Source organism: Trichomonas vaginalis, chromosome II (assembly GCF_026262505.1).
Source record: "Trichomonas vaginalis G3 chromosome II, whole genome shotgun sequence".
NCBI lineage: Eukaryota > Parabasalia > Trichomonadida > Trichomonadidae > Trichomonas > Trichomonas vaginalis.
In genome coordinates, this window is record NC_067204.1 from 24,637,883 (window position 1) to 24,650,718 (window position 12,836).

General features: G+C 31.4%; 5 protein-coding genes across 5 annotated transcripts, besides 1 other annotated feature; 1 reads left to right on the plus strand and 4 right to left on the minus strand.

Moving 5' to 3' along the window:
- Positions 1 to 4,149: part of a mobile genetic element that runs on past the window's edge.
- TVAGG3_0603440 (uncharacterized protein) lies at positions 457 to 1,626 on the minus strand (the record flags this gene model as incomplete). Its single annotated transcript, XM_051239815.1, has 1 exon — positions 457 to 1,626. One exon carries the CDS (start codon positions 1,624 to 1,626, stop codon positions 457 to 459), a length of 1,170 nt encoding a protein of 389 aa, XP_051097639.1.
- On the minus strand, positions 1,874 to 2,780 carry TVAGG3_0603450 (Prim-pol domain family; the record flags this gene model as incomplete). Its single annotated transcript, XM_051239816.1, has 1 exon — positions 1,874 to 2,780. A coding segment is annotated over one exon (907 nt), but the record flags the coding sequence as incomplete, so codon positions are not given.
- Positions 4,150 to 6,565: 2,416 nt separating the features above from the next.
- TVAGG3_0603460 (Chain E 40s Ribosomal Protein S4) lies at positions 6,566 to 7,456 on the plus strand (the record flags this gene model as incomplete). The annotated part of the gene is made up of 1 exon (XM_001317575.2): positions 6,583 to 7,350. The coding sequence occupies one exon, from the start codon at positions 6,583 to 6,585 to the stop codon at positions 7,348 to 7,350; it is 768 nt and encodes a 255-aa protein (XP_001317610.1).
- A 1,070-nt stretch (positions 7,457 to 8,526) lies between these two features.
- Positions 8,527 to 10,121, minus strand: TVAGG3_0603470 (uncharacterized protein; the record flags this gene model as incomplete). The annotated part of the gene is made up of 1 exon (XM_001317576.1): positions 8,556 to 9,893. One exon carries the CDS (start codon positions 9,891 to 9,893, stop codon positions 8,556 to 8,558), a length of 1,338 nt encoding a protein of 445 aa, XP_001317611.1.
- Positions 10,122 to 11,210: 1,089 nt separating this feature from the next.
- Positions 11,211 to 12,062, minus strand: TVAGG3_0603480 (phosphatidate phosphatase protein; the record flags this gene model as incomplete). The annotated part of the gene is made up of 1 exon (XM_001317577.1): positions 11,274 to 12,062. One exon carries the CDS (start codon positions 12,060 to 12,062, stop codon positions 11,274 to 11,276), a length of 789 nt encoding a protein of 262 aa, XP_001317612.1.
- Positions 12,063 to 12,836: the final 774 nt, after the last annotated feature.

The following is a 12,836-nucleotide window of genomic DNA, read 5'->3' on the forward strand; positions in this document are numbered from 1 at the left end:
GAAAAAGTGTGACAACATGACATTTTGACAACACAGTGGGTTATTCGATAATTAATTATTTTTAAAGAACCGAAGGTGCTACCATGCTACCATGTGCTACCATGTGCTACCAGGTCATTTAACTTCTCTGAAAAAGTGTGACAACATGACATTTTGACAACACAGTGGGTTATTCGATAATTAATTATTTTTAAAGAACCGAAGGTGCTACCATGCTACCATGTGCTACCAGGTCATTTAACTTCTCTGAAAAAGTGTGACAACATGACATTTTGACAACACAGTGGGTTATTCGATAATTAATTATTTTTAAAGAACCGAAGGTGCTACCATGCTACCATGTGCTACCAGGTCATTTAACTTCTCTGAAAAAGTGTGACAACATGACATTTTGACAACAACACAGGAGGATTAATGCAAAAATAAATTCCAATCATACTTTATAAAGCTAGACCTTCAGGTCTCGCCGCTTAGCGGCTCATTTACAGGTATTTCATCATCAGTAAATGATTCCTCATTATCGTTTGGTTCAACCTGTTTATATAATCCTTTCATTTCTTCTTTCAAAACATAATACCATGTTTGTTTACCGTCTATTCTTCTATGTTTCCTATCACATTTATCCTTAATACTCATTTGAAAGTTTTTGTCTTTCATGTCTGATGGTTTGCAGAATAGAGCATTTTCACACGTCATACCTGCACACAATTCATCATAATGTGTATTTATCCATACATCTAAAGGATTTGATGATAATTCAATTAAATCTTGTTTGGCTTCAGTCATCGGTATGATTCGTACATTAAATGATGAAAGGTCATATTGCATAAAATACGTCAGTAAATTATCATAAAATTCCTTTGTGCATGAATCCATTAAATTCTTGAAGTAATCAAATTGACCCTTGAATTTACCATTAACTCTTAAAACTACGTATCTTCTGTCTCCAACTTCAATTTTGACAGGGTAGACGTTGTTAGTTACGAAAATGAAGTTTGCAACGTTCTGAGCTGTTCTTCTGGGTTGATTCTTTTCATTAATTCTTATCTCATTATCCGTAATAATTGATTTCAAAGCGTTGAAGTTTGCGAGTCTGTCTTCACCCACATTCTTGAGTTCATTAAGTACAAGAAACATTTTATTTTCAACTACTGAATTGAAATTACCCGTTAGCTCACTTATTTCGGTAATGTTTTTACATGAATAACCAGCGAGAAGTTCAGAAATAATGTCTGTAAATCTGTTTTTACCTGTTCCCTGAAGTCCTTTCAAAATAATTGCTGTTTCATTCTTGATTCCGGGATGTTGAATCATTGATGCAATCCAGCCGAGAAGGTATTTATACACTTCATCGTTATTATCACAAATGGCTTCTTTAATGAAATTCATAAACATCTCAATTTTTGAGTAATCTGGTTTTTCGAGAACGTTGTATTTATAACCTTGAAACGTTGAGAAAACATCTGGGGAATCAGATTTAAAGCAAACACCCTTAACGGTTAATGAAGACAATTGATTTAGTAGTACATCCCATGCTGTTATGGTTTTACCTTCTTCTTTAAATAATTTAATCATTTTGAGTGACTCTTTCATGTTTGACTGAAGAACAAATGATATTTGATTCATTTTGTCGTGGATATTATAGTCCTTTTGAATGAAATATTTATTTCCACAATCTACAAAACGGATTACACGTGATAAATCCTCAATTACTTCAGAACTGTTTTTATACTGATGATTTTCAGCCTTGCGTCTAATATCTGTTATCAAAAACGAGTCATCAAGTTTGATATCAAATGTTATTTTGGCTTACGTAATAAAGGTAAAACATATTCATCATAATATTCCTTTTGATATAGTTTTAGAATCTTCACTAAAACAAATGGAGAAGTCATTAAATGTGCATATCTACTACGTGCTTTTTCAAAATTACTTTTTGCATTTTCTGTTAAACTGCAGAAGTTATAAACGTTATCGTATGCTTCATTAATTAAATGATCCGGTAACGAATTAATAGCTTGAAACAGTGTGAATAATGTTATTTCTTTTTCTAAATTCATGTTTCCACCGTCATTATGTACTTCAAAATCACAGATGCCATCAACTATGCTCTGAGCTAGTTTATCGTCAATGTTTACATCTTTGTTTTCATTCATGATAGTCTTTATTTCTTCATTCTTCTGTTCAACTCTTACCTTAATATTCAAATCATTTAATATATCATTCACTGTTCTAGTTAATGTTGAATCATAACTTCCACGAATGAATGAGTATGTATTGATTGGTTCTGTTGCATTCTTGCGAACTCTTGAATCAGCCATAACCACTAAAGAACGCTTTGAATCATCCATAGAAGTCATGATATCAATATCATAATCATTGCAGGAATAACATTTAATCATTCTGTTCGAAACTGCATAGAAGAAATTAGTGTTGCAATAAATGTGAAGACCTCCTGAAGCGGTTTTAACGATAACATCTTTATCCGAAAGTTTTGATAAAATGTCTTTTCTAACTGTTTCTTTAAGTTCATCATTGTACGATTTATTGATATCAACATCTATAATCGTTAAATTTGATATTTTATTTACTAATAAAGCCATACCAGTTTTCCTTCCTCTTCCTCCATCATGTTTGAGGTAGTTATGTAAATCAATCCTGTTTTCACCAATTCTTTCGTTGAGGGTTTTAGTTTCTGCCACAACTAATTCCTCAGCTAATGAATCAATAACTTTTTCATCAGAAACGATATAGTTGTTGTTGTTGTTTGTTGCTGTCATTTATATAGGAATAAAAAATAAAAATAATTCATAACTACCTTCCTCCTGTGTTGTTGTCAAAATGTCATGTTGTCACACTTTTTCAGAGAAGTTAAATGACCTGGTAGCACATGGTAGCATGGTAGCACCTTCGGTTCTTTAAAAATAATTCATAACTACCTTCCTCCTGTGTTGTTGTCAAAATGTCATGTTGTCACACTTTTTCAGAGAAGTTAAATGACCTGGTAGCACATGGTAGCATGGTAGCACCTTCGGTTCTTCAAAAATAATTCATAACTACCTTCCTGTGTTGTTGTCAAAATGTCATGTTGTCACACTTTTTCAGAGAAGTTAAATGACCTGGTAGCACATGGTAGCATGGTAGCACCTTCGGTTCTTTAAAAATAATTCATAACTACCTTCCTCCTGTGTTGTTGTCAAAATGTCATGTTGTCACACTTTTTCAGAGAAGTTAAATGACCTGGTAGCACATGGTAGCATGGTAGCACCTTCGGTTCTTTAAAAATAATTCATAACTACCTTCCTCCTGTGTTGTTGTCAAAATGTCATGTTGTCACACTTTTTCAGAGAAGTTAAATGACCTGGTAGCACATGGTAGCATGGTAGCACCTTCGGTTCTTTAAAAATAATTCATAACTACCTTCCTCCTGTGTTGTTGTCAAAATGTCATGTTGTCACACTTTTTCAGAGAAGTTAAATGACCTGGTAGCACATGGTAGCATGGTAGCACCTTCGGTTCTTCAAAAATAATTCATAACTACCTTCCTCCTGTGTTGTTGTCAAAATGTCATGTTGTCACACTTTTTCAGAGAAGTTAAATGACCTGGTAGCACATGGTAGCATGGTAGCACCTTCGGTTCTTTAAAAATAATTCATAACTACCTTCCTCCTGTGTTGTTGTCAAAATGTCATGTTGTCACACTTTTTCAGAGAAGTTAAATGACCTGGTAGCACATGGTAGCATGGTAGCACCTTCGGTTCTTTAAAAATAATTCATAACTACCTTCCTCCTGTGTTGTTGTCAAAATGTCATGTTGTCACACTTTTTCAGAGAAGTTAAATGACCTGGTAGCACATGGTAGCATGGTAGCACCTTCGGTTCTTTAAAAATAATTCATAACTACTTCCTCCTGTGTTGTTGTCAAATGTCATGTTGTCACACTTTTTCAGAGAAGTTAAATGACCTGGTAGCACATGGTAGCATGGTAGCACCTTCGGTTCTTCAAAAATAATTCATAACTACCTTCCTCCTGTGTTGTTGTCAAAATGTCATGTTGTCACACTTTTTCAGAGAAGTTAAATGACCTGGTAGCACATGGTAGCATGGTAGCACCTTCGGTTCTTTAAAATAATTAATTATTGAATAACTAAAAACCATGAGACTTTGTCTCCGGACTCTTTGAGTCACTTCACGATAAAATAAGTGATAACAAATTTTTATTTTTATCATAAATGAATACCCCAAAAGCTCAAAATTTACCACGAATCATAACAAGGGAGGAAATGATAAAAATGATGCAAGAACATGTTAAAAATAACAAACCACTAAAATTGAGAAAATGTGGTTATGCGGTAATGATGGAAAGAGAGATGTTGTCGAAGAGGAATAAAAATTAAATTTGGATAGAGTTTAAAAATTCATCTTTATTAAATTCATCTCTTCCAATCAATTTATTTATTCTATTAAATTCTTTTATTTTTGCTTCACTCAGTTTAAGGATTGAACGGTAAGTTTCTAATTTTTCGATTATTTCTTTATCGTTTTCAACCCCACCACATTGCGGCTTCTTTTTGTAATAGCATATTTTTGATTTAATATTAATTAAAAAATATATTTCATCACTTATATTCTAATTTTTATTTAATCATAAATGAAACCAATTTTAAAAATAAATGAAACAGAGGAGGAAGAAAGTGAAAATGTTCAACAAAAAATAAACGTTGTTAAACCCATCACTGAAATAAAAATTTTTTCATCTGTTGAAGAATTTAATGACTATTATGCTAACAATAAAAAATTATTTGAAGAATTGACAACGTGTAAATTGAATAAAATGTTTAAAGTTGAGGACAGAGTCCAAGACCCAGAGGGTCATGGATTCAAAATTTCAAAAATAAAAGGAGTGGTTAGTTTGAAATCTATTCCTCAATCAAGAATCACCTCATTAATGAAAATAGATGATTTAACAAAAAGAATAGAAATTATTGAAGAGCGAATGAATCAAATTATTGATTTCATAAATTCAAATAATCATTAGTTTTTTAAAGTTTATTTTTTTATTTCATTATGGTAGTTTATTTTTCATTCATGAAAATAATTATATCTAATTTCTTTTACTCTCTCATACATACTAGATTTAAAGAATTCAGAACTTTTACCATAATCTCCTAAATGTTTTCTTATCCCTAACGTGTGCCAGTTATTATATGAAACTGAATAAACTTTATCTTTATCTTTACATCTTTCATCACTTCCAATATATTTATATCTCAGTTTTGATTTAGCATTTTCATAATCATTAACGTTTAATAATTCACAGTCTTCCTTTTTAAATTGATGTTTAAGATATTCAGGATTTAATACTCTACGTTTATATGCTCCTAACTTAGTTCTAAAGGTTTTTCTACAAAATTTAGGAATTCCATCCTCTTTAATGTCATCAATGATTTCCATTTCATTATTTTCCATTTCTTCTTCTCGTTTATGAGGTCTTTGATTATGACTCCATTGATTCCATGAAATTAAATATTCTTTATCATTATATTTATACCTCATTAGCTTATTTTGGCTTTCATATTCATTTAATAATTCACAATCTTCATTTTTAAATTGAAGTTTAACCCATTCAGGATTTAAACAATGTTTAATTAATCGCGGAATATCTGACATCATCTATATATAGCTTCTTTTATAAAAGATAAAATAATAAATTATTTTAAAATTAATGTTAATTTTTTAATGATTTATAAATAAATATATTTTAATGCATCGTCTATATATAGATGTAACAAAAAAAGTCACACAACCCGCACTCATCTACTACTTTTCAAATATCCCAAGAGGTCTCTTGAAAATCATGTAGTTCCTCAAGAAACGATCTTGCTCAAGATGCATGTATCATAAATCGAAACAAAACATCACATTTATAATATTCAAGATTAGAATGTCTATTAAATGCTAACAAATACGAGCAAAATCTCATCTATCGACTGGGTTATTAATATGAAGCAGTTTTTTTGTCTAAATCTAATATAAAAATGAATAAAAACTTTATTTTTACTCTTTTCATTCAAGTATTTTACTAATATAGATCATGCTTTGTCAATGCTTAGTACTATTTTTTTAGAACAAATGGAAATTTTCTTATTGCAATAATTTCCTCAAATTTTAGTAACTTTTTTTATACTCAAGTTATTTGAATATGTATCATAAGGTACGTCAAAACTCAAAATTACGAGGAATTCTGCCGTTGCATTTTCAAGATGCAAAAAATCGATTTTTAATATGGGGTTTTGGCAAACGCAATCTTGATGTTGTCTCCATGTATGGTTACTGTTGCAATATAATTAAAATTAACGAAGTTGAATTTTAATTGCATAATTCTGGAGAATAACTGAGAATACAACTAAGTATATTATTCAGGATAGTTGCCAATTGGAGTAATAGATTAGGCTACACCAATCTTTTCTTTTATTTATGGCACAATGAGCAGAAAGGAAGTGATCAGTAACCCTAGGTGAAAAGAAGGTTGTCTCGAAAATTGAATTGAAAATAATCGTTGGTGTCTCTTCCTTCTTTCTAATGCCACGTTGCCAACGCTTCCATCTTAAGCGCCTCACAGCTCCACACCACTGGCTTCTTGCTAAGTCTGCTGGTAAGTTTGCTTCCCACCCATCCACAGGTCCACACAAACTTCGTGAATGCCTTCCAATCAACATCTTCCTTCGTGACCGCCTTAAATACGCTCTTACAGCTAAGGAAGCCGTTGCTATCGTCAAGCGCCGTCTTGTTAAGGTCGATGGCAAGGTCCGCACAAACTATCGTTATCCAACAGGTTTGATGGACGTCATCGAGCTCGGCAAGTCCAACGAACTCTTCCGTATCATCTACGACTGCAAGGGCCGTTTCTGCGTCCACCACATCGAAGCTAAGGAAGCCTCCTTCAAGCTTCTCCGTGTCAACCAGTTCAAGATTGGTGCCAAGGGTATCCCACACGTTGTCACACACGATGGCCGTACAATCTCCTATGTCGACCCATCCGTTCGTGTCCATGATGCTCTCAAGTTCAACATCAAGACAGGCGAAGTCGAATCCGTCATCAAGTTCAAGGTTGGTGATGTTGCCATGGTTACAGCTGGTGGTAACGTCGGCCGTGTCGGAACAATCCAGAAGATCGAGAAGCAGATGGCTTCCTTCGATATCGTCCACCTTAAGGATACATCTGGCGCTGTCTTCGCTACACGTATCATGAACGTTTTCGTCATCGGTGAGAACGAGCACCCACTTATCAGCCTTCCAGCTCGTGAGGGTGTCCGCCCATCCATCCTTGAGGGAATCAACCAGGAATAAACTATATTAAACACTTACGAACGAGTTTAGACCACTTGTTCTTATTCATATTAATTTTTTTCATTTACAAGCGGACAATATTAAGAACAACACACACACTTTTTACATAATGAATCTAAAATAAATTAGCACCCTATATTTATACTTTTTATGACTTAAAATTATTTCTGGTTCAAATTCAGGATTTGTTTCACATGTTTAGAAACTATTGTAAATATCTAGAATACAATCAATAATATCATGATTTTATTCACAGATGAGTTCAAGATTAATATTGTGATTTGCATTTCCTCAATAAATATATATCAAATGTGTATTAAACCCATACATTTAGACCTATTATCATAATCATGTTATCATTCAGTGACTATTGCTACAGAAAAAGCAATATTAGATCTGTATCTCTTAATCAAACGGAAGTTAAGCTAAGATATTTGAGGCAATATCATCTGATAGTATGAATAATACTATACCAGAATGATTAATCAATCTGTTGTTTCAATATCGTTTTAAATTTATGCCAAAATTGTACCTTAGTTATCATTGGTAAATACGTAATGTTGATACTATAGTAATATTTCGAAAAAAATGAAGATGGAGAAACCTCTCTTCATACTGCAGCATGGAACTATAGTAAAGAAACTGCCGTATTTCTTATGTCTCATGGTGCGAAATAATAATATTCTTGTATAAGATATATTTTTCTGGTGTTTTCGAAGATGGAGTTCAATAGAAATAAAAAAATAATTAAGTTTTTCCCCAATGATTCTATTCATTTCTATGAATTTTTAGTTTTGTGAATCTTTGATGATTCTTTCATACTTACAACAATCCACCATGTCTATTGTCAAGATATTCCCAATCATTCTATATATTTTTGAGAATTGGATAAATTTCTGCAATTCACCTATCTTGAGAATGATTTATGGAGTCTAAACTTCCATTTTCCCACCAAGATACATTTACTCTCAATCAGTATTAACAATCTTTTTATATCCAAGTGTTCATCTGAGCACATAATGCTATTGTAGATTTCCTCAAACTGATTTAAGATGAAGTGATTTCAGAATACTAAACATATTCTTCAAAAGATCAATTTTTGTCAATCTGTTGATAATAATCACAGATTGAAATTACACTATCTTTGAAAGAATAAATCGTTATTTTTAATAGTTTAAACAAATACAGTTTATTAAAAAAAAAATTTAAAACGTAGTAGCAAAAGATCCTTCAATTTCGATATACCTAATCCTGAAAACCGTTGTACCTGGAGATGGAGAAATAACTAACTTATGAAATCCGAAATTTTTGCCAAAATCTTTTTCCATTTGATCATAACTACATTTCTTATCATCACCAAGATCATTGTGTTGCTTGAGTTCTGAATTTACTGCTTTTATATCAGCAAAAACAGCATTTTCTTTGATTTCGAGTTTAATTTCTTTTTTATCATCAATTTTTACAAAAATATGCTTAGGAACTGGTTGTAATCTGTTGTTCGTATTAGTTGTTGGACAAATTCGCGATTTTACGTTCATATCAATGAAAATTTTTTCAGGAATGAACATTGTCGAAGCTCCTAGGTCAATAACTAACCCACTTGACTCTTTAGATTGTTCTGGTATAGCGATAAAAGGCTTTTCATCATCAACAAAAGCATTTGCTTCATTAAAGCAGTCTAACTTGATTTCTGGCATTCTTTTTGCATTGAAGAACCCAAAGGATGAATAGTCAATGTATTCTTCTGATAATCCACCGAGTGTTTGAAGGAATTTAAATAATTCTATTTTAGGAACTGAATTTAACTCAGGACTCTTAATACTTGATAGCCATGCGAATACTGGCCATCTTGAGATAGGTTTTGTATTGGTTTTATTGGGACATTCCTCAAATTTCTTCGAATTATTTCGAATTATTTGAAAATAATCTTTCAAAATCGGCCTCATTTCATTAACAGGTATATAATCGCATTGGTACTCTGTTATATAGTATCTTACCTCTTTGTTTTGTAAATCAATGAGTTCTTTGTTGTAAAGATCTTCAATTTTATGAATTGCTTTGTTTTTCTCCGTCAAATTTAATAAAATAAGTTCTTCTATTTTAGAACCTTTCTGATATGTATGATCTTTATCGTCTTTTCTGATTTCTTTTGAATGTTTAAATTCATATGTTGCTTTATCAAGGTATTTCAGTATTTTTGGCGTAGTCAAGTCGTTTTTAGCCTTAAGTTGTATTAAAGTAGAGGAAAAAATCTTGGGAAACTGAGAAATTGAAATCAAATCGTCAATTTTTTGATACGTTGAATAAAAATGAGCAATTTTCGGTGCAAAAATTCTAACTATATCATCTAGATAACATGGTTCTGTAAAACGCTCCAAAAATTCACTTAAATCTGACCAATCAAACAAATAATCGAGAATATCTTGAATAAATTGTAGTGTAAGTTCTTTAAATTGTTCAAATTTATAATAACTTGTAATGTATAGAAGACTGTGCACATTATTTCGCGAAATTTTAAATTTATTTAAATAAATTGCATCCATTATTACTTGGAATGTGTTTCTACTAATCTCTAGTATTTCGTATATATTGCTATTATTCTGCTTAAAATCTTCTCGAAATTTTTTAGAATATTTTGCTAAAAAAATTTTGTGTGCTCGATATTGCCCGAATTCTGTTTGTATAGTAACATCTGTCAGAATATCTCTCACAGATTGATGAGGGCAAGGAATACGAATCATCTTAAAAAATCAAATTATGACAAAAAAAATATGACAACTGTTTTTTTACATGTAATTTCAGATGTTTATATTCTTTGTTTTAGGAATTATAAGATGTATATCATTAGCTTTGTGAAAATGTTCTAGAGGAACTTTTTCGAATCAAAAGATTGCGAGAAGTGCTCCCACTCCCAATATTAGCAGCTTAGCTTATCTGCTCATTCTGGAAAACGCCCAGGCCTAGTTATGCATATATCTATAAATATTGTTCGCATCTCTTTTATCGAATTCAAATTCTAAATTAGATTTTTGAAAATCATATATAATATTCGCTTTCATAATTAAGAACGTAACATTTATGTAGCGGTAATGCATGTCTGATTCAATATAATCTGATTGGATTCGAGATCAATTAAATCAAATTCATATTTATGGAATCCTAGTCATTTTAAGTCTTGTAATCTTAATAATAAAATACATTCATGAAAATCATTCTAATTATAAAACAAAATCATTCCTTTGTACAGATTTTAAATTCGAGATTTGAGAATTTTGATCAAAATCTACTACGATTTTGTGGAAATTATCATGTTTATTTTCAATCAGTGTCATGCATACTGTATATTATGGGTTTAAAATCTGCATCAGTATCAATACAATCTGCGATTTCGATACCAAAATATAAATGTGATGCGACCAAATATAGCGTGCTCCACAGAATTATTTTTGCTTTTTTCCTGGAAAATATTATTGAACATCAGATTTTAAATATGAAAAAGTGAGAAAATTTACGTTTTAAGAGTAAATTGAATGAAGCACGTTAATGATGAAATGCAAACTAACTATGGATCTAATATCTATATCAGATACTAATTCTAAAAATCATAAAGAGAAAGCTAAGATCACATTTTTTGTGAGTGGGATCACTTCTAGATTGCGAAACTTTGTTCTTATGATAAAAATAGCAACATTAATTTTTTAAATAGATTACTGTGATATCAAAAATTCATAATTAGATTAATTTCTTGATGAGTATAAATTATGTATTCCAATTTCGATTTCTTATAATCATATAATGTGATATGATTACATATACTGGAAATCAAAGGTAATTATTAGTTCAAACAGTAAAGATTTAAACTTGCATGTTTATAATATAAAAAAATATGAAGTTTGATTAAAAATAATATACACAATTTTGATCTATGCTTCATATTGCTGTAGATCAACATCAATTACAGATTTGTCCTCAATAATGTCTGGTTCTTCTCCAGGGAAAATGCGATTAACCATTTGTAGCCAGATGAACTGTGCGAAGATATAACCAATAAAGAAACCGGCTAAAACATCATCAGGACGATGCTTATAATCGCGAATTCTTGTAGCACCACACCAAATGGCTAAAATAATAAACAAAGATCCGCAAAAGGAACTAATAAGATTGTTTGCATTAATAACTTTCTGAACAAATAGTGCAATGATAACAAATCCTGACATTGCAGTTTGAGAATGCCCTGACGGCCATGATCTGAATTGATCATAAAATTCTCGCTTAGTAAGATTGGGACATGAATCCGGATTATTGATGTCGACATTTTTTCCGCAGATTGCAAATAGATCTGGCCTAGAACGTCCGACATAGTTCTTGAAGAGAGAAACACATAATCCGCTAATACCTTCTGCAGCTATGAACGCCCAAATGAAAGTCCATCCATTGAAATTTGTGATATATTTCGGAAAATATCTTTTTGAAAGTAAAGCTGATATAAATACTATAAAGAATACTGCTGCTAAAACAGCTCCCATTAGAGCAGTTGGTAATGCATTCTTTTCATCCCTTGGAAAACTCGATCCGGAATCATTTTCAGGGACAACGAGTGGTGTTGGTTTCAAAATAAACAATACACCCCATAGTACGCATGAAACAATTGCAATGACTCCGTTGGTTCCATCAATTTTATTCCACCAATTTCGTCTCCTAAGGTGGTCCATTCAAAAAATTGAAGGAGAAAAAAAAGCTTTCAATTAAATTTTTCATGATTGAATGACTAGAATTATGGGAAAAGATATAAGGAGATAAAAAATCTGACGTCACCTTAGTCGTCTAAATAAAGATATCTACTCCTAAATGCAAGCAACATCAGGAATTAATTCTACAGAAATATTTTGGAACTACATTAAATGAATCAAATCAACCAAAAATCAGCAACTAATTGAAATCACTCATTTAGTTGCTCCTCTTACAGAAAATCAAGAATTTTCTCGTTAGGATAGAACCAAATTTTACGACTTTTCATGTGTTAAAGGTCATTTAACTCTACTTGAAACATGTTGATATCACGGCACAGTTAATTGTTTCATGTTTTTGAGATCAAAATTCTCTTCAAAAATCACAAAATTATGTCTTCAACTTTCATTTTTAGGAGGAAATTCTGACATTATGAGCGAATGCTTGAAATATCACAAATCAGATAACAAATGCATAAAATATGTAATTATGTTTCATAACATAGATTTTGTAACATATCTCATGAAGGAGCATGAAATTCCGATCGAAGTCGACTATTGCATAGGATACGATTTTACTCATCAATTCAATTTTCAAAGAAATTATAATGCTTAAAACAATTTGAAGCGATTGGTATTCCAATATATTCATTATGATCAAACAAATGATATCAAAGGATTTATTATTAAAACATGTTATCACCATTTTGTTTGAGAAACAATTTTTTCTGCATTGCATGAAATCGATAAAAAATACCA